This window comes from Lacerta agilis, chromosome 18 (genome assembly GCF_009819535.1).
Source record: "Lacerta agilis isolate rLacAgi1 chromosome 18, rLacAgi1.pri, whole genome shotgun sequence".
Lineage (NCBI taxonomy): Eukaryota > Metazoa > Chordata > Lepidosauria > Squamata > Lacertidae > Lacerta > Lacerta agilis.
The window spans coordinates 12,043,943-12,058,800 of record NC_046329.1 but is presented as its reverse complement, the minus strand read 5'-3'; the positions used below and the strand labels follow the sequence as shown (position 1 = coordinate 12,058,800).

General features: G+C 46.2%; 1 protein-coding gene across 1 annotated transcript; it reads left to right on the top strand.

Moving 5' to 3' along the window:
• The first annotated feature begins 4,649 nt into the window (after positions 1 to 4,649).
• Positions 4,650 to 13,477, top strand: LOC117039508 (retinal homeobox protein Rx1). The gene is made up of 3 exons (XM_033136642.1): positions 4,650 to 4,950; positions 11,860 to 12,115; positions 12,999 to 13,477. Exons 2-3 carry the CDS (start codon positions 11,873 to 11,875, stop codon positions 13,440 to 13,442), a joined length of 687 nt encoding a protein of 228 aa, XP_032992533.1. The 5' UTR covers positions 4,650 to 4,950; positions 11,860 to 11,872; the 3' UTR covers positions 13,443 to 13,477.
• The last annotated feature ends 1,381 nt before the right edge of the window (positions 13,478 to 14,858 follow it).

The following is a 14,858-nucleotide window of genomic DNA, read 5'->3' as shown; positions in this document are numbered from 1 at the left end:
TTGCATACTGAGTTCGAGTGTTTTCAAAGCCCATGACACCTTCGGTAAAAGCTGTTCTCCAACTGGAGCGCTCGCAGGCAAGTGTTTCCCAATTGTTGCTGTTTATAACACATTTTTTAAAAATTTGCCTTGAGACAGTCTTTAAACTTCTTTTGTTGACCGCCAGCATTACACTTTCCATTCTTAAGTTCAGAATAGAGTACCAGTGTCTTGGAAGAAGCAAAGATCACCAGTGTTGAAGCAATTATTCTTCAACATCAACTTTGTTGGACTGGTCATGTTGTGTGGATGCCGGATTATCATCTTCCAAAGCAACTACTCTACTGAAGTGGTCCACACCCCACAAGGCCAATACTTTTTCAAGATGTGTGTCTTGTGCTTCTCTCCCAAAAACCTCAACATCAGACTAGGCTTCCTGGGACACCATCCTGGTGGATGTATCTGCTTTGTTATCAGGTCAGGGGAAAGGCAGGGCTGCTTAGGAGACGAGCATTTTCTGCAGGGCAACTTGTAAGCATCTTTCCAGCTCATCCTTCCGTCTCCAGGGACACTCAGGAGGATGGCACCTTTGTCTCTTTTTTAACTGGCTCTCAGGTTTACAATCTAAGAAGAATGACTCCAAAGTAGGTTGGGAGGGAAGAGGAAATATGTGAACCCAGGTTTAAGTTATTAGTTACAAGTTATTCTAATAACTTTGTATCGTGTTGCAGAAAAAGTGTATATTGGCCAAAATTGCATCTGTAAACATTTATAAACTGGGGGAAATGTACACTAAAATGCAGGTGGGTTTTTAGGAGGACTTTACAAATTAATGAATCTCAAACCGATACAGAAACATGGAAAAATGAATTTTATGATTGGGAAAATGAGAATCAGAGAGAAAGGAAGGTTAATCTTCCCTGGGCATCCTGCACATGTTGTTGGCTCCCATCACCCCCACCCTAGTAAACCATGTCAGCCTTATGCTGAAAGACTTGACCCTGGGGGCTCTCAAGTCCCCTCACCCCTCCAGAACAAGGAAGAAGCATCTAGCTTGGATTTGAGTCTCTCTTTGTTGTGACGTTAAATGCTTGCCTTTGAAAATAAAATAAAACAACTATTATTTTAAAAAGAACCTTTCTTCTTTAAAAATTGTTTTGCACACACATGTGTTGCAGTTGGTGAATAATAATGGCTCATTTGCTCTCTTTCCCAGCTTTGCAGGTGGGCTGCTTATTACGCCTAAATAGTTGATTTAATTGAAATGTCATTTAATTAATGAAATTAATTTAAAGGAGCACAACTCCACTTGGGACAGATGGTGGAAGCTCAGGGGTGGTAAAATCAAGACAAAATTGCCTTCTGGCTGAAAGAATGCCAGCATTGCACTTCTAGAGGTGACAGCCTCCAGTGCTGGCTAAGTTGGGGGGGGGGAACTCTGTACAAACTCAAAAGCACTCTGTTCCTCAGCTGGACATTAGAGGGAAAGCGTGATAGTCCCAGCAAAAACATGGAGTGGGAGAAGGAGGTGCAATGGGCATCATTAGAAAAATATGTAGGATCATTTTTGCACATTTTAAATCTGAAAGCAAAACATAAGAAGGACCTATTAGATCAGGCCAAAGCCCCATGGAGTCCAGCATCCTGTTCTCACAGTGGCCAAGCAGATGCCCCAATGGAACCCCCACAAGTAGGGGGTTATCTAGTCCAACCCACTGCAATGCAATGCAAAGCATCCCTGACAGATGGCCATCCAACCTCTGCTTAGAAACCTCAAATATAAAATCAATATATAGTATATATTTTCATTGAGAGAGAGCTGTTGGAGAAGGCTTCGTTATTTGAGGGGGGAGTTGTTGTTTTTTTTAAAAAGCTATTTGTGCACAGAAACACAAAGGCACAAGGCAGAGGAGCATCTTCTCGTGATACAAAAATGTTTGAAACTTTTAATCCTCCACAGGCCAAACAGCAGTGCCATTGCTGTTCTCACCAAAGAAAACCTGAGTTTGTGTAGGTTGTGCTTCCCTTAAAATCCATTTGAGAAACCAGCCTCTGGAAGACTTACAGGACACAGAGTGTGACCAATTTGTGTGCCCTGAGCCTGCTCTGCCATATCAGTAAAGAAGGACACAAAAAAGGGTTTCAAATAGGCCACAAGCTTAGTGGTTACAGATGTAAATGAGTTTGGTGTTGGGCAAATGGACCTCCCCACCACTAAGGAGGTGGGAGGAAGCAGAGGCTACTATTCTCCCTCTGCCAAAGACCAGGAACTAACCCAATGCCATATCTGCCAAAGTTGTGGGCAAAACTCTCAGACAGGCCCAATTCGCCTGGTGGGACAAATTCCTCCCTGGACCCCAAAGTGGCAAGCATGAAACCCATCGCCAGGTCCCTCCAGGAACAGCACAGAGCAGTATTAAGGTGTTAAGCTGACAGCCGTCAATTGGTCCCAGATGGCAGACGGGCAGATTTGAATCCTGCTGGCTGGCGGTAAAGGCTGTCTCCCATCGGCTGCCAGAGCCCGAGACCAAGCCATGGTGGGACAGGAGATGGTGCTGGGATGTTGCCAGGCTGCAAGCGTCATGTCACCAGGAAGTGGTCAGAGGATATTCACAGGGGGGTATTTCTCAGACCAAAGGAACATGCGATGCTACCTTATTATTTTTGCTGTGGGATCTGGAGGACGTTTATGTAATCTTGATATATTTACAGTGCTGCACTGAAATGTTGCCTTTTGCATGCTACTATATTTGCTATTGTGTTGTTTTGCTGCCTTCATTTCATAATAATTAAATTGTTTTTGCAAATGTGTTTGTGTTTTCTTTGCTGTAAGCCGCTTTGAGCGTGATCTCTCTCTCTCTGTCTGTCTCTCTCTTGTTCTGTGTGTGTGTGTGTGTGTGTGTGTGTGTGTGTGTGAAAAAGGCACAGAAATACAACGAACACAATGTAACTACGTTTTAAATCCTTTCCTCACAGTTTATACAAAATAGAACATTTCAAAGCTTACATTCTAAAAAGCAATCATGTTACGAGTTCCGTCAGATTCTTTACTTCCCCAGTCTAGAACAAGGCTGGGAAATCTCGGAGTCCCCCCTTCCACTCTTGCCCCCAGAAGCCTGCACGGAAGGGATTTTGGCCCACACAGTGAAAAAGGTCACTGGGAAAACTGCATAAAAACTTGTGTGTCATTCGGAGGAATTTGCACTAGAACACTCATGAATTTTCATGATGAAATAGCAATAACTGCAAATTGATGTAGAAATTTGAAGAGCTGAACCTAAGTCTGGGAAAAGTGAGAAAGTGAGAGAAACCCAAACTAACACAATCAACATCTCCCTTCATAGTCAACATCTATTAGTCATGGCAGGTGAATGGGAGCTGGGTGGGGAGAGGCAGGGCTCCCACCCACAGCATGCATTTAAAGCACATTTAAAGTACATGACTTCCCCCAAAGAATAATGGGAAATGTAGTTTGTTAATGGTCCTGCAAATGGTAGCTCAGGGCCCACTTTCAAGGTGCTTCAAATGTCTACTGTGGATGTGACCTCTCTATCTCCTGAAGGACAACACGTGGGGCAGACCCTTGCTTGTGGGCTTCTCACAGGTGAATGTTTGAGAGCAGGATACTGACCTCTACAGGCCTTTGCTCTGACCCAGTCGGGCTCTTCACAATGGTCAAAGTCTCTCAGGAAATTTTGGAGGCCGAGGCTATGGTTTCCATGCCTGGTGTCAAATGCAAAGATGTGCTTTCCAGATAATGGACCACAATGGTTTCTCCATCCCTGCCACACACAGCCAGGCATCAGGCAAGCTGCCCAGGTTTGGGGGGGGGTCAGAGGAAGGCCCACCATGAGGCCTGGTCACTCGCATTTCGGAGGCCGAAACCGGGGCGGAGGGGGAGGCCAAGGACACACCAGACCTGTGGACCATGATCCTGCCAGAAGCTTCTCTCCTGCTGCATGTGTCTCCCTACACTTTCAGTTACAGGTGGGTAGCCATGTTGGTCTGCCATAGTCAAAACAAAATAAAAATTCTTTCCAGTAGCACCTGGAAGGTGCTCCTGGAAAGAATTTTTTATTTTGTTTCCCTACACTTTGACATACATTATGGCTGCTGAACCTCCTGCTTGATTGCGCCCAGGGTTAATTAGTAGCGCTACACACAAGCCACATTCAGCTTCGCACCAGACCCCCCAAAGCATCCTTGGTGGTGCTAAACCTCCTGGCTGGAGCACAGAGGTTCCAGGCTCTGCCATGCCAGTTCACACATCCCTTGGCTGCAGAGCAAGGAACCCAAGTTAGGAAGTTGCCACCCCCACCCCCGCCGGCCCTGGGATCCATCCCTTCAGCCTGCTGCCCAAAGACAAAGGCCATTGTTTCTGCCCTCCCGGGCGGGGCGGGAACCCTCCCTTCATTTCTGTGGTGCCCCTTCTTTTCTTCTTTTCTTCTCTCTGTGTCTAATCATTCTTTCCCTCTTCTGTAATGAGGGGATTACGAGGGGAAACTGCAGCGGGGTGCTTTTGTGTGGAAGACAATCCAAGTGGGGAGGGGGGGCGGGCGCCGCTTGGCCCATCATTACCGTGCCTCGGTGTCCCCTCCGCACCACAAGCCGCCCCCAGCCAGCCCAGCCCAGCCCAGCCCAGTGGATGAACCAAGGGGACACTTAGAGCAATTACTTAGCCAGAAAGTAACTGTCAATCATTCTTAAAGGGGAAGGCCTCCAATTAATAACCTCGTCCTAATCCGCTGGACTCATTTCCAATCTGCAAGGGTCCAGTGACATCTGCAAGACTAAATAAAGAATCTCCTTGGGGCTTTAGGCGTGGTGGGCTCCGTGACAGTTAAGGCGACCACTGAGCATCTTGGCTGCCAAGCGAGAAGATTGCGAGCGAGTTAGCCGCTTGTTTGGCTTCCTGAAGGGGACCGTCAAAGTTAAATACTTCTGAGCAAATCCAAGTAGGGCCGGGAGCAGGTAACGGAGCCTTCTTAACCATCTTTATTTTGTCTTGTTTCCTTTCAATATTATTATATCCATCGCTTGTTAATGTTGCTCACCTTGGGGATTTTGCCAAAGATTCATACCAAATCCTGACAGAAAATTGAGACAAATAGATTATTTTCCTCTCTGTTCCAGAGTGCTAGAGGTTTGCTATGACTCCCAACCCCCTGGAACAGTGGCTGCAAATATAGAGGATAATTGCTTAAAAATAAAAACAATTTGAAAGGGAGGAAGGAGGGGCCCAGCCTTAACCCCTCAACCCCACCTAAATAAAATTGCCACTGAAATCACAGAATCCCGACATAGATGTGAATAATAATACAAATTAAGGTCATCAATAGGCAGTTCAAGCTGATCAGCTGAAGCAAGAAAATAACACCCAGCACTAGTTGACCTGATTTCTACATTCCAGGAAGTGTCTCTCTCCTTCCCCAAGAAGGCTGGCTTCATTGATTTCTACAGCTGGGAAGTTTTATTACTTCCCTCTCCAATATTAGACCATATCAGGAGGGCATGGGGAACCCCCCCAATATTCCAGAACTGCTCCCCCTTTGCCACAAGTGGGCCCAGCAAAACACCCTTTCTGCCCCCCACCCCATTTCCAGTCCCCGTAACATTTCCGAATTGCAAAAATGTCTTTTAAGAATAAATCAACATTTGGGTAGCAACTAAATCCCCAAGAGATTGTGCGTCTCGGCAATGTTTTTCCTTCCAATCTTCGAGCTTAAGAACTTAAAGCCAAAAGGGGAGGGGGGGAACCTGCTGTGGATAAGGTGGAGTTGATTGTTTCAAAAAGGAAAAAGATATAAGAGGGGGGAAAGACATACTGAGCCTGGCTAGGACAATCAGGGAGGAAAAGGTGGATAAATAAACCATCTATTTTTCTAACTACATAAATTTTAGCTAAGACTTTTTGTTGAGAGTAAATAAATAAATTCAGCACAGCTCTTGAGTACTGTGAAGGCTAAGAGGCTGAATTGTAGAAGGAAGTGTTGGACAAAGAGAGCTGAAACTGACTCAGTTTCTTTTCCCAGGAAGTCACTTGTGGACAACTCCACCCAACCTGGCCTGGGCACAAATCCTGCAGGGCGGGGGGCTGTTTGGCACAGACAGAAATGCAACACGGTGTAAGAAGAATTTTGTTGGGGTGGGGTGGAGAAGGGAAGATGTCTAAGAGACAAACTTTCTGTTGCAGTGTGAAATTTTGTACAGGGAGGGGGAAATCCATTAATGTCAGTTTCTCAGATTTTGCAGGGGGGGGCTCATTTACATTTCCATTCTTAACTTCAATTCTCCACATTTCCAGTTTGTGGCTGGGCGGAGCAAATATTGAATGACGGCTTCAGGGAGTGTGACTTAGGCAGGTTTGCCTTTAAACATGAACCAAATTGGATTCCTTCCCCCTTCTAATTTTGTGTAGGGGATCCAGAGGTAGCTTGGCCTGAGGGCAGGATCCAGAGCATTGCTGAGGGTGATGGATCCAGCCCAGGGGGCAGGAAAAGGCATAGGAGACCCAACAGGGACTTCTCCTGCACAAAAGACAGGGCTATACATTTATTTTTTGCAATTAAGTTTATATCCCACCCTTCCTTCCAAAGAGCCCCCCCCCGGGGGGGGGTAACAGTAAGTGATCAAACAGTCTTTAAGAGAATTTCAAAAAGCAATTCTGATGCAGATGCAGGTTGGGAAGATGTCTACTTCAAAGACATCAGAGACAGCAGACCTGCTTAATATTTAAGGGGAAGGGAATTCCAAAGGGCCTACATTGTGCAGAAGGAAACTCCTGAAAATATGGCATCATCTACAGAGTAAATGAGACTATAGAGGGGGAGACGACCTTTCAGGTCTCCTGATCCCACACGCTATAGGGCCTTTTACACCTTGAACTTAGCCCAGTAGCAGGTGGGTAGCCGTGTTGGTCTGCCATAGTCGAAAGCTCATACCAAGAACAAACTCAGTTGGTCTCTAAGGTGCTACTGGAAAGAATTTCCTATTTTGTTTCCTATTTTGTTTAGCCCAGTAGGTTGCTAAGTGGCAGCCTGTGAGAGTTACACTGATGCGGGTTGCAGACAGGAAGAACTTCCTGTTGGATCAGGAGCCATGCAAATTCATTGCCACCTCCTGCATCAATATAATCCCAAGAGGCCAAGAAGGGTTTCTCCCCAAATGCTTATGCCACAATAAGGTGTGCAAGGCAGTTTTGCAGGGAGCAAAAATGATGGATCAGAAACACAAACACCCCCCAGCCTGCTCCCCACTCTCCCAGCAGCATTATTTCATTTTAGAAAAGCTTCCCTGTTCCAAAAAATCATTTGCTGTGCAGCTGGGACTGGGGACAGTTTTTAGCCAGGGAGCTGCAATGTCTTTTTCCCCCTGTATCATTTTTATTGGGTTTATAACAATACAATAATAAAATCCATCACTTTATCTTTTCAAAATCTTAACATTTTGGCTTTTTAGGGCCATCTTCAAACCCTCCTTGTGAAATCCTAACATTCATCACTAATAACTATACTTCACAAATCAATCACTGCTTATAATTATCACACATAAACTTTTCACTAAAACACCATACTACAATGATCTTCTTATTTATAAACTTACAAAGCTTCTCGCAGTCCTACCAATGTATTCAATTGAGTGCAATTGTCTTTCAAATAATCTGCAAATTTAGTCCAATCTTTGATGAACTTCTGGTCCCACTGTTCTCGGATTCTTCCCGTCATTTTATCCCACAATGTCATCGTAGGCAGCCTTTGGAACAGCAAGACACATGGGGATGGGGAGGGGCTCAGATGCAAAACTGGGTGGGGGCGACAAATGTGACTCCTCTGCACAAACAGCGACATCCCAGCCACACAAAGGTTCTCACTCACTCACTCACTCACACACACACACACCATTCTCCAACCAGGCCAGGAAGAGGCATCTTCAGTGCAAGAGCATTTCCGGTCAGGCCAAAGCACGCGAGGAAGCTGCAGGGCCAGGCCAGCCAGGAGGGGGCTGAGGGCCCCACAGAATTTTAGCGGGCAGCATTTGCCCCCTGGGTCTCCAGATGTGGGGAGTGGGAAATTCATGTCCCAACCCACACTGTGACAGGAGAAGTCCTGTTGAAATCAATGCATTATTGAACCTGCTCTTAGTATGGCACAGTTGGACACAATCCTGCCCCCACTTTCTCTGTAACTGAGGCTCAAAATCCTTAACAGCAATGCCAGTGGGCAGAAACTCATTTTAAAAGGAGCATCTGAAAAGGACAACGGGCTGGAACATGACATCTAATTGCGAGTCCCGTTTGTGTTGCTATGTAACTGAATACTTGCAACCCTCTCCAAAAGGGGGCAAAATACACAACAGTTTGGGGGACATTGTTACAAGGGCACAAACTGGTGGTAGAGGCTGGTCCATTAGTGTAAATGGGACATTGCCCTGCCAACCTCAGTCCACTCTCATCCAGCCCCCAGTTTCCTGCCTTGCAAGCCTGTCAGCTTCCTGCTGCTCCATTGGCTCAGTGTCACCCTTGCAGAACTCAGAAGAAGCAGAACAGGGACTCCCAATGGGAGCTGCAATCCCTGGTAGGGCTGTGAAGGGACTTCCTGTCTGCAGCGCTGCAGAGTGAGAGGGACCCATGGCCACTTCCTCAGTTCCTCTTTGAAACAATTGCCTTATTCAAGGCCATGAGGTCTAGAATCTTTGCCTTTGGGGGCAGGACTATCCCTTGGCTTGGTATAAGGTTACCCTAGATGTCACCCTAGATTTTGACCTGATTCCTGCATTGTGTGTGTGTGTGTGTGTGTGTGTGTGTGAGAGAGAGAGAGAGAGAGAGAGAGAGAGAGAGAGAGAGAGAGAGAGAGGAAGTAGTGGCACAAGACAGGTGTCTCCTCGTCCACCTGATCCAGGGATTTAGCCAGGATCAGGGCTTGGAGTGGAGCTCAGCAGACACAGTGTTGTGCCAACTTGGAAAGCAGCAGGCGATCAGGAGCTCTGACCGCTTCCACCTGCTGGCATCCCCCTTGGACCTGACATCTCAGGAAAAGGGACCAGGTCTGGCTTGCTCTCCTGCCTTCATTTTCTTCACCGAAAGATTTCAAATCCGAGGTACTAGCACCCCACCCCCCTGCTACAATCAACTTTTGGGAATAATTAAATTGCACTAAATCGTACCCGAGGCAATGAGGTGGTCTGGGATTCTACTCCCAAATTGTTGATATTTTATTGTTGTTAATTATTATCTGCAAAAGGGGCATTTTTTTCTTTTGCCTTAGAGAGGCAGGCAAGATGGCCCGCTCCTTAGGGGACTGAGGATTCCCTTATTGCAACTCTAAAGGAGGGATGGAAAGACATGCCCATTTAAGTTTCTCATCCTTTCCAATTTTAAATTCAGCTTTCCACATTTCTGCCACAGTTTGCAAGAGAAAAATATTAGTCCTCATGAAAATTCTCTAGCATTCTAATTATGCATATTTTGGTATGCAGTTTTTACTTAACAAACACATTTTGAAAGAAATTTATCCTAACGTAATACATCATTGAATGTTATTTTCATATGCATGTATTCAATTTTATGCACACTTTCCTCTAATATGTTCATTTTTTAAAAGGTTGGTTGGTTAGAGAACTGCATCAAAAATAGGATAGATGAAGGATGGATATGTTGCAGTTCTCATATAGCTTTGGAAATTGCAAATTGAATAGATTCCTCTTTAAATGCATCAAATGCATCCTTAGCATAAAGTCATAAATGACATTTCAGGTTGGGGACGGGATGCAGTAGGGAGACGTTTCTAGTGGTAGAGCACATGCTCTATGTTTGACCCTTAGCATCTCCAAGCACAATGGGGTCCTGTCAAATCAGAGACCTGCTGCCAGTCAGTGTAGGCAACAGAATTATGAGGACCAGAATCCTATTTCATTTTTAGGCAAAGAACACTAGCTCAGTGCTAGAACACTTGCTTTACATGCAGAATGTGGTGGTCTCTCCTTCCTTGGAGGAATTCAAGCAGAGGTCAGACAGCCGTCTGTCAGGGATGCTTTAGCCGAGATTCCTGCATTGCAGGGGGTTGGACTGGATGACCCCTGGGGGTCCCTTCCAGCTCTACAATTCTCTGATTCAGAAGGTCCCAGCCAGAAAAGGCCCCTCCTGTCTGAGATCCTGGAGATGCATAGCCTGTCCGCTTTGACATTACGGAGGTTAGATGGACCAATGGTCTGATACTGTGAATGTTTTTGGGGAGTGGGGGGAGAAGCTGTCTATTTTGAGGGCATTCGTGGGATCTTCTCACTTGCAACACAGAAGAAACCAAGAGAGACTTGCATTTTTTTCATAAGCAAAAGAATGTGTGCCCCTGTTGCATCTGAAACATATGTTGCCCCTGAGTTGTCATAAACAACCATGAGTGCGCAGAATATGTGAGTGGGTACAAAATAGAACATGCCTTGCATACTTCTGCAAGAGAGATCCAATTCTGAAATGCTCCGTTCAGACCCCCAACACCAGATCCCAGTTGCCAACCACAATGTATTCTTTGATCAGACTCAGGGGAACCCTTCAGCCAGCAGAGAGGGAAGACGAGTTATTCATCCCAGGCAGCCATAGACACAGAGTGGGATTTTGAGAATCAAAGAGGGACAACCTCATTCATTCATTCATTCATTCATTCATTTATAAATAAATAAATAAATAAGCCAGTGCAAGGCTCATAGACACCCAACTTGGTGAAAGACAACATACAAATATTTTAAATGTGAAAGAGGAACTGCAACAAAATCTTGAAGTACAAAAAGTTCCTAGTTGGATTGCTAGTTGGGATTTAGCATTCTATTCCTCCTATGCGCCAGTCAGCATGCTGTAGCCACCAAGCCATGTGGGGGATTCTCTACCCCCAGAAGTCCTCCCCACAAAATTATTTTTTTGTACTTTTTTGCAGGCCTCAGGGTTAAGTTGTTTTCATTCTGACGCTTTCCATACTGCTTAATTATGACCATATCTTCAAGCTCAGCAAATAGAACAAAAATGTTCTACTGATTAAAAATTCACGTGCTGATAATACATTTCTCTTGTCTGAGGGTGGCACTGTTTTGACTACATAATAATCAGCATTCAGGTCTGCACATCGGAAATAGAAGAAATGTTAAAAAAAAAATGAGGGAAGCTTCCATCTGCCAAGATGGGAAACTTTGTCTCGTACAGATGAGCAAATCTGTTAATTGCTATTTCTCTCAGTTTCTCATTTTTCAATCTCAAGCTCAGTTCTCCATGTTTCCACCTCAGTTTGCAAAAAATATTGTTTAAAGTGAGTCTTCATGAAAATCCATCAACATTTTACAGCAAATGCATCCTAATATGCACATTTCTGTATGCAATTTCCCCAAGCACCCACACATACCGGTATTTTTGCAAAGTGATTTCTTCCAATATAATGTGGGTTTTGTTTGTTATTTTCACTATGTGAATTTCTGAGACACACTTTTAGCTCAGTACAAACATTTTTGTACAGCTTGCTTGGCAGGATAATTGCACTGCAAAATTTGGGTAAGTGAAAAAATTCAAACGGTGACTGTGTTTTGCTTTGTGCAAAACACCAGAAAGTTCTTTGCAATGTTTAGCCTAGAAACTCGGTTTACTAAACCTCTTGGCTAATTGCAGTCATTCATATACAGGCCCTTTAATTTCTGCACTGGCTCTGCAGCCACCACTGACCAGCGAAGGAGGAACCAAGTGACCCATCGCCCCTCTACCCATCTCCTCCCCTAATTGACTGCCAGGAATTCCTGGCCACCGCTATGTTCAATACAAGACCCACTATATGTGCCCCTGAAAAGTACACTGCTCAGAACCATCCGGAGCTCTCTGACTTTTCACCATATCCATGGTCTTTGCAGATTGACGGCCGAGATGTTCCTCAGCAAGTGTGAGGGGGAGCTGAGCGAGCTGCAGAAGAGCGTGGATAGTGAGGGGACCACGCCGGAGAACCTGGATGAGGAGCAGCCCAAGAAGAAGCATCGCCGGAACCGGACCACGTTCACCACCTACCAGCTGCATGAGTTGGAGAGGGCCTTTGAGAAATCTCACTACCCGGATGTCTATAGCCGCGAGGAACTGGCCATGAAAGTCAACTTGCCAGAGGTCCGGGTTCAGGTGAGCAAGAATGACGAGGAGCTCTTGGGACAAAGTGGTGGAGCAGATGGCACTGCCCAAGATGGAGTCAGACCACTGGTCCATCGACCGTGGGTCTCCAGGTGTTAGGGAAACTGGGTGCTTTTAATAAGGGGGCTGGTGCTGGGCTTCTTCTTCTTCTTCTTCATTGAATTTATATGCCACCCTATACCTGGGGGTCTCAGAATGAAATCAAGATATAAAACCACAAAATACATAATAAAAATTAAAACAACCCAATAGCTCCCCCCCAAACAATTTCTTTTTTAAAAAAAGGGCATAGGATGTAAATCAGATCAACCAAAGGCCTAGTTAAAAAGGAACATTTTTGCCTGGCACCTAAAGATGTATAGTGAACTTCCCTGGGGAGAGCATTCCACAGATGGGGAGCCACTGCAGAGAAGGCCCTGTTCTCGTGTTGCCACCCTCTGCACCTCTCGAGGAGGAGGCACATGAAGGAGGGCCTCAGAAGATGATCTCAGGGTCCAAGTAGGTTCAAATGGGAAGAGAAGTCCTTGAGGTATTGTGGTCCTGAGCCGTTTAAGGCTTTATAGGTCAGAACCAGCACTTTGAATTGGACTCAGAAACTAATTGGTTGCCAGTGCAGTCAGACCAGGATTGCTCAAACCGTCCTGCTCCGGTGAATAACCTGGCCACTGAATTGTGCCCGCTGAATTTATATAGTTTTTCTGTTTTTGCAATTCTTGTTTTTATCTGTAAGCTGCCTTGAGTGCCATCAGGGGAAAAGGCAGGGTGCCAATAAATATATAACAACAACAACAACAACAACAACAACAACAACAACAACAACAACGATAATGATGATGTATTGGATGCATTGAGAAGGTGCTTCTTCTTTTCGCAGGTCTGGTTCCAAAATCGGAGGGCAAAGTGGCGCCGGCAAGAGAAGATGGAGGCCAACTCCATGAAGCTCCATGATGCCCCCATGTTGTCGTTCAACAGGCCACCCATGGCACCCAACGTGGGGCCCCTCGGCAACTCCCTCCCCTTGGACCCATGGCTGACATCGCCCATCTCCAGCGCCACGGCCGTGCACAGCATCCCGGGCTTCATGGGCCCCACACAAGGCCTCCAGCCGGCCTACACAGGGCACTCCTTCCTCAACAGCCCACCTGCCATGCCCCAGAGCATGCAGCCCATGGCGCCCGCCGCCTACCAGTGCACCACCACGTTTGTCGATAAGTACCCTCTGGAGGACGTGGACCAGCGGAGCTCCAGCATCGCTTCGTTGCGGATGAAGGCCAAGGAGCACATCCAGACCATTGACAAAACATGGCAGCCCATTTGATGGCGGGCCGGTTGACCCCACCGTGCCAAACACTGGCCAGGAGGGGGGACAAAGGAAGGAATCGACACAGCGTGGTCTCTCACCAGGCGACTCTCAGCTTCTTCCATCGTGGCCAATGACTATGAGGTGGCCTCGCAGACGCTGCAGAGGGGTTTCCGCTTCAAGCCAGCTGGGTTTACGCCGGCTAATGGTGATGGTTTCGCTGTCATAGTCGGGCGTTGCCTCGAATGAGAGAATTTAGCACCACAGACTCAAATACTGAAGTTCTTGCTCTCCCCACTTTCACTCTGAATTGTGGTTGGGGCAGTGGGATTAGGAGGGGAATACCCCACAAGGAATCTTTTCCTTGCAAGGAGGGCGGTTCCAGTTGTTACGGGGATGAAGGACATCTCTCTACAGAAGTTTGGCAGTTTGGGCTCTGCCATATTACTCTTCTAGCAGATATTTGGGGGATATTCTGAGTTGTGGTTTGGACTGGTTGGATTCAGTGATTCCTGCACCCCCTGGAAAGGGGATATCAAAAACAAGAAAACAAAGGCTGTGGTGGAGATTGTAAAAACAGGACCAGATGCCTTTGGCAAGGCTGTGACATCGCACCAAGTCACTGGTCCTCATAGAGAGCAGATTCAGTCTTGGAGCAACTGATTTATATTGATTGCAGGAGAACAAAACGACTATTAACCATTTTCCATTTCCATCTCTCTGATGTTTGTCTCAGAATTGCCACATTTGGTGTGATTTCTATGCAGCAGAGTTCAGACAACAGAATGAAGGAGGGGAAATATTTTCTTTGATAATTTCTCACTTTCTCACTTCTTTCAATCCATCTCAGCTTAGTGAGAAAGACCAGTGTCTGCTCAGTCTGCTACTCAAGACACCTTTTGCTGATCTCAATGCAGGACAGAGAGGTTTGGGTGTGTGTTGACTCACTTACTGTACAAAGGTACTGGGGGCACCCGCTGTTCCACACATTTTGCCTTCACCCACCCCTGGGACTCTCCACCTGAAGAAGGGAATGAGACACTCACACTGCAAAATTATCCTTACCTGCCTTCAGCAACCAGTTTGCACCCCAGGCTTGCTTTCCCAGTATGCCAATATGCAGCACTGGTGCAGACTGGTGCTTGTTGTCCCAAAAGATGGGAGCTGGGGGGGCGGGTTGGGAACTAAAGGCTGCCTCAACCCCCTCTTAACCTAGAAGGCCTCATTTCTCATTTATGGTGGGTTGTAGCGCTCATCCAAAAAGTTGCACTTTGCACATGCTCACTGCTCCAATCTTTGCTCTTATAGCAGCTCCCCACTCCCTTAGATTGCAGAGTATGGAGGGGGGGGGGCTGTAACCATCATTAGGAGTACAATAACTTCCCCCCTGTTATTAATCCTAATGAAAATTGCCCCCGTTCCGCCAGACCATTT